General features: G+C 43.6%; 1 protein-coding gene across 1 annotated transcript; it reads left to right on the forward strand.

Moving 5' to 3' along the window:
- Window positions 1-203: 203 nt before the first annotated feature.
- On the forward strand, window positions 204-6,841 carry scp2b (sterol carrier protein 2b). The gene is made up of 5 exons (XM_076727260.1): window positions 204-340; window positions 1,012-1,102; window positions 2,327-2,456; window positions 2,687-2,766; window positions 6,154-6,841. The coding sequence occupies exons 1-5, from the start codon at window positions 318-320 to the stop codon at window positions 6,247-6,249; spliced, it is 420 nt and encodes a 139-aa protein (XP_076583375.1). The 5' UTR covers window positions 204-317; the 3' UTR covers window positions 6,250-6,841.
- The last annotated feature ends 129 nt before the right edge of the window (window positions 6,842-6,970 follow it).

Here is a 6,970-nt window from a genome sequence, read left to right on the forward strand (position 1 = left end):
AACGTAAGTTGTAGTCAGTGGGCATTAAGGCACAAAACAAAGGCAGGTCCTTTAAAAACCATATAAACTGAGAACTTAGAGGTCACTATAAAAGCACTCAATACGATAGAATAGGATTGTTTTCAAGTTATGTTGATATACAATTAGGGCCGCTCACGATTCGCTCTCGGCTCTCTGACATCGACACGTCGAGTCTGAAGATCCCGGAAGAAAGGAAGAAACGCGGAAGTGCAGCGTTAGCTAGCAAACAGCAGGCAAAGCACAGGCTGCTACAGTGAGTTTGTTGAAGTGTAGTGAGGCTCTGCTTGTTCACTAAAATGCCTGAAATACAGACACCAAGGTAAGAATACTAAGCAGTGAACGGAAAGATATAAGCGTGAAATGTTTCTGATGATTCATTGAGGTCACCCTCGTTCCCGGTTAACATCACAACAAGTTAGAGACGAAATGTCAAACAGCTACGTTTACGTGCATTGAATACACGTAACTGTATATCTTCGGCTTTAGGTAGCGCGCTAACCGTCCGTTACTGAAAAGGTAACGTTACCGCTATCTCTAACAGCTTTTTGTGGACACGGTCGGCGTTTGTCCACATTGTCGCGCTGTGTCAGCTTCTCTTCAGCTAGCTGATAGGAGTTTAAATGTCATGACATCCTGGGTTTGGCTGGACTGGCTGTTCTGAAATTTAGATGTACAAACTGTGAAAGCGTCAGATGAGGAGGCCACATCTCGATGAACCTGTACACACACGGTAAAGTGATGAGTGAGGGGGCTTTGTGTTGACTCGTGGGTGTTATTCACGTTATGATAGGAACCTGACAAACACTGAGCTTCAGGGGCGAGACCCATACAAAAGAATAAATGTGCGTCTATACAAGAATATACAGATAGTATTCAGTTTGAATGATCAGGGATTGTTTTGTCTGGAAACCATGTGCATCACTGTGCTGTTTTCTTCCATTTTCCACTGCTGACCTTACGTTCTCCTTCTCATGCGTTCACCGTGTCAAGGTTTCAAGCCATGAACACCAGCGCAAGTGGCGGCCTGGAGGGGTTCAAGGCACATGCCGTGTTCCAGGAAATCAACAAGAAACTGGAGGAGGTGATTGCATGACATACGATAGGACAGGATGTTGTCCATCATGGGCTTGTGATTGTATATTCTTCTCAGTTTTTACTGGTCTGCATCCTCTGAGGCTTTCATTCATCTGCGTGAATCCGTCCACTCATGTACGGCGTTTGTAGGTCTGTGTCGTCCCTCCTGTGGATCACGCCCCGAACTTTCATTTTATAACACAAAAATAATTTCAAGCTTATGTTCACTCATCAAACAAATGGTTTCCTGCAAAGCGCAGTGTTTTTAAGCAGTTACCTTTGTGCGACCTCAATCATACCAGATTCATCTCGAGCTCGCCGGCGTGCTGTCTATGTAATGAATGGGATTTGTCATCAATGAGAAAATGGCATCAGGGGAGACGCGGTTTAGTGTAGTATCTCAGGCAACTGATCAGACAAACAGATTTAAAAATTTAGATGCAGAGCTTATCTTTAGTAAGAGAGTCTGTTGTCCCACTTTTGTTTCCCCGTATTAGTTAAAGTGGAGAGGGAAGTGGATTTTTTTCAGTTTCTATTTAGATCCCAATTTTTTAGGCGGATTTGGGGTCATGTTCTCTACCTTTTTGTTATTTAATTTACATTCAGCAGTAATGTGCATGTGTATGATATAAAATGAGTAAGTTAATGAAGCCTGAGGAAGAGCATTAGCTTAAAACATCTTGCCTTTATTTAAAGGTGCTCTGTGAAGTTTTGTTGTAAACAAAGTCTGTTTACATTCAGTGTTTCTCACCAAAACAAACTGTGTGTATCCTGAAGCTCTGACAAATGTGTTGAATGCATTTTCTTCCTCATTAATCATTTGCAAAGCGGGGAGTGGCTGATAAAACATTGCTCCATTGTGTTAGTACTGGTCAGATTCTCCTCAGAGGACCTTTAATACACACGATCCCTCACAGTCGTCATCATTTAGAGTCAATATCCATAAATAGTTTTTTACCTTTTGTACATTTTCTGCCATTGCTTAGGCTCAGAATAACCCATCAACATGGTTTTTACATCTGTCAACCTCTTTGGATTCATGTATTTACTGTGTGTGTGTTCTAAAAGTGCTCGCTCACATGTGAAATGATGATATTTCTGAGCTTCATCATCGAAAAAAGAAATATATGTCATACCTAGATTAGACACGCGGTGGCTATGCTGTGAAATACAGGAAGTGAAAGTTAATTCAGGTTTTTCATGTATGTAAATCTGTGTGTGCTTTGAACAGGAAGGGGAGACGTTTGTGAAGAAGATCGGCGGAGTGTTTGCCTTCAAAGTGAAGGACGGCCCAAACGGACAGGAGGCCACGTGGTTTGTGGATGTGAAGAACGGTAAAGGCTGTGTTCACAATGACACAGGTAAGAACGCTCAGCGGCCTGGAGTTCAGCACATCTGGGCTCCCTGTATGTCGTCAGACACCGTTAACGACATGTAAGCATGTTAATATTCAACTGAGGGTGAAAATGCAGTTTAAAGGTCAAGACCCGCACGCGCTGTTTTCCTGCCTCATCAAGCCAGTGAAGAAATACTCCTGAGATGTATGTCCCTAGTTTTGACTGAAGTGTTGCTCCGTGTCTCTGCCCTGCAGCTAAGAAAGCAGATTGCACCATTTCCATGTCGGACACAGACTTGTTGGCCTTGATGACGGGGAAGATGAACCCACAGACTGTGAGTATTCACTGTGCATGTTGTGTATATACTGATTTTGTATGTGTGTCATTTACCTTTGTCTTCTCAGTCAAAGGTGTGTGGGAGTGTTTGAATTGCGCCTGTCTTCCCCTCAGATGAGACATTCACTCGGTCTTACCCACTGAGGGTAAGACCGAGTGAATGTCTCATCTGAAGCTCTTTACTCCTCTCCGTCTTCATTACGCACCAGATCTGTTTTAGCCAGAGCAGCTTGTGTCTCTTAAAGGACAGGTTGACATTTTGGTGTGAAATATGTTCACTGGAACAGTTTTCGGTTGCTGTAATTGTTCCTCCTCGACATCCTGGCCATGAACAGATCACATCCTAAAGCGATTCCAGGTTAAGTGATGGACAACAAAATCTGTATTTTAAAGTTCAGCAGAGACTGGTACGAGGTTTCAGACGTCTGAGTTAGTCAAATATAAGTGGGTTTCTCTCAGAGTTACAGGCTTTTTAATGCTTCTTCTTGTGTTTCCCTGCTGGAGGTTTCACAGTCGTCGACACTGGGCATCGCGTTGGCAGTGCGTCTACCTCAGATATGCAGCAGGGGGCGCTGTGGGTAGTGAGGTAGCCTCACATTGTTATTCTGAGTGTCTGACAACTTTATGGAAAGATAATTTACTTAATTTTGTCAGACTTGAACAGATTTTGGTAAAGACAGTGATTACCAGAAAACAGATGCTTCCAGTCAGCGTTGACGGAGTGACAGCTCGCTGTGATGTAGCTTGTGAGCGCTAGCTTGTCTGCCCTGGCTAGCTTGGCTTTTAGCTCATCCTCCTTCTCCTTAGTGTTTTTCAATGTGTTCACTCACAGTAGCTCTTGATGGCATAATGTACTCGGGCTCGAGGCATCGAACTCGCTCTTTGAATCCCTCGCCCTCGACCAGCATGTGGGTCTCAATCATACGGCACGCCAACTGGGTGGTGACCTCGGGCTGGAGTGCGTCACACTGAGTGTGTGTACGCAAATGAACCTATTGACTGTTATGCATGACCGGTCAAAAATATTCTCTGTTTTTAACTGATTAATGATTAATGGTTAACCACTGGCCTCCCTCCTCCGGACAGTGTTTTCCTGCTGAGCCGCTGTGGAGGAACAACAACATAATGAGGGAATTTTGCACTAAGATCTTTGGGAGATGCCTTCTTGATTTGTTCTACTCAGACAGCTTTAGCCTCATATTAGCATCAGCTAATGTGTTTGTCAGGGCTGCGGGTCGGCTTCTCTGCAGGTGTGCTGGACTGAACTGTGACTGGGCAGAGGAGTGAATCATGCATTTCTCATAATTGGAGAAAAGATGTATTGAAGGAAAACATCAATAATAATTTTGAGTGTTTATGAAAACAAAAAAAATCTATAGATTAGAAAAAGCAGGATCCACCGGCACAAGAGAGACACAAATTGAAATGCACCCAGGCTCCACTTATAACATCTCATATTGATTAATGGCTAACAGGTTACATGTGTACAAAACAAAACAAACCCAGCAGAATCGATGAACTTTTAGCACATCCACGCACAGCACTGAACCCAGTGCACTATACGTCAGCGGTTTATTTTCTGTGTAACATTTCCATATGAACTTAAAAGCTGTTTGATAGTGGAGCCATATTCATTTCACTGTATAGATCGGGCCTTTATAACATACCTGTTGTTGTACTCCTCAGTGTAATAACAGTGTAGAGACTGATTGAGTTGTCGGGTGGCATGTGCTCCTGGTCTGGCTTTTTGCTCCAGCTCATTTCACCCCGACTCAGCCTGTGTGTCCTGTCCAAAAGCTCTCCTGAAGAGTGGAACAGATTTGCTTGCCAGCTGGATGTTGGACCAACGCGATTATTTGTTAGCGCCTGGGTGAAGAGGAAACACTGTGCTGCCTCATTATTTGCTGATTGTACCAATTTACTGCCTCCAGATTAGAGGCCATAAAGTTGTTTCTGTGCAGGTTGAAAACATAATGCAGCTTCCCTGCGTGGAGCCTTAAGAACAGAGAGAGCTGACAGTGAAATGACAGAGATTTATCTCATGCCTGATGTAGAGTGTGATGTGGAAAGAAAGAAGGAAAGGCAGATGTTTCAGCCTCTTTCAGCATCGTTACAGCTTACAGGCTAGAAATACTCGGGGGTCACATCATGACCATGAACACACACACACTGTTTTTATATTGACTCATTGCCACACACACTGTCCTGCTGCTCCAAATACTCATTAGAGCACCAAATGTAGATTCATCCGCTGCTGAAAAAAGTCACCAACAAATTCACTGTTAACTCCTGTTTGAGCAGCGTTTGTTAAAAACTGCACTGAGCAGCTGTTTTAGGAAATAAACTGGATATTTGTGACAGTTGTTCACAGATGTTTGCCTTCAGCAGGAGCCAATGAGCTTGAGGCCGAGAAACACAAACAGGCTGATGTGTTTCGGTCCTTTCATGGGATTTTGTTGACAGAAAAAAAGAATGCTAACCACTTCTTTAGAAGTGAGTCTAAAACATACACAGCCAGGGTAAAAACAATGATTTTAATAGGAGTGATAAACTTGACTTCAGTGATGCTGACACAGATCTGCTTTTCCCTTTTTGCAGTTTTTACATACATGACTCTTCAGTGATGCTTGATTTCCTCTGTTCTGGTCCTGATATTCTCTGCTCCCTCTTGTGTTTCATGCTGTGTGCACAAATGTTTTCCATCTCTGAGTTATTATGGACAAAAGCAGCGGATCATGAGGCCCTCCAAGGTCATTTGTACTGCAAGAGCGCTGTGACGACACACCTCTCTGCCATCAGTCCATGACCATTTACTCTGATTACATGTATTAAGAGTGCCGAGAAAAGCTGTCGCTGCTTTGTGTTTGTGTCATGAAGGACAGCTGTGCCTGCTCTGAGTCAGGACGTTTTCATCTTTTAGACATTTGGACTTGACTAGGTTGAGGTTTGCATGATGTTTTTAATACTAAGACAATATTGATCCTTTCAGTCCTTCCAGTCTCGTCTTAAACATGAAAAACCTTAATTTTCCTTCTGAGAACAGAGTTACTGTTGTAAGAATACCTGCTCAGTGGTCAAATTATTACCACTGTGGTAATAACCACTGCACCACTGCAGGTCTCATTTACCTTTTCATTTCTCTCTTTTTTCACTGCAGTCCACAAACATTAATTTCTCTCGCTCTACCCCCTCGGTGTCCCAGTGCCATGCACTTTCCTGACATTTTATAAGCTGTTGTTGCCGTTGCCCCACTTTCCCTCGGTGGAGTTAATCTCTCACGGTAACTCTTAAAACCAGCGGCATGTCTTTCTCTCCAGCACTGACCGAACTGCACTTCGGATTCAGAACTGTCTGGGTGACGTTTTTCACCCTCTCTGGTTCACAGGCCTTTTTCCAGGGCAAGCTGAAGATCACGGGGAACATGGGGCTGGCCATGAAGCTTCAGAGCCTGCAGCTGCAGCCGGGCAAAGCCAAGCTGTAGACGAGACGACGGAGCTCGCTGTATGGACACCTCTGAACACCGAGTAGAGATAATTTAACAGCAAGTCTGGTTTCAGAGAAATGTTAAAGGTCTGTAAACCCTCTCAACACAGGACTGCACCACTTTCCCCACTAACGACCTCACTACCAACCAGGGGATTAGTCAGCAGCCCTGCCAATCTAACTGGAGAGTACGAGTAGATGGACAGATCATTAATTCTCTAATCAAGTCCCTCTCATGATAATACCGTCACTGCACTGGAGTACAGACAGGTGCTCTCCACTAATTCAGTTTATATCCGGTTTTCAATAACCCCCTGAAGTCTGTTGTTAGTGAAATCTTTCTTTGAGTCTATGTGTGTGGAAACGTTTTAAGTAGAGCAAATTGTTGTCATTTTCCTCAATCATGGACACAACAGTCGAAGTGCCTCCTTGTCTCAGACTTGCAGTTTGCTCTCAGTTTTTAGCCAGCAACACAGAAATGTTTGTCACTGTGGCCGCCCAGTGTTTGAGCTGAAAGGGTTGTGATTTTCTGCAGTGCTATCACTACTGTATGAAGATTTCTACTAAATAAATGTGTTTGCTGCAGCGTCCATCAGGTGGTCTTGGCTGGGTCTGTTTTTCTTCAGCAGTAATTGCATTCGGCACACACCCTCAACTAATTCCACTGACTTAATGCTTCTAATCATTTTGAAGACATAAACAAAAAAGCCAGAACAGTT

The sequence above is a fragment of the Chaetodon auriga genome, chromosome 3, assembly GCF_051107435.1.
Source record: "Chaetodon auriga isolate fChaAug3 chromosome 3, fChaAug3.hap1, whole genome shotgun sequence".
Taxonomy (NCBI): Eukaryota; Metazoa; Chordata; class Actinopteri; order Chaetodontiformes; family Chaetodontidae; genus Chaetodon; species Chaetodon auriga.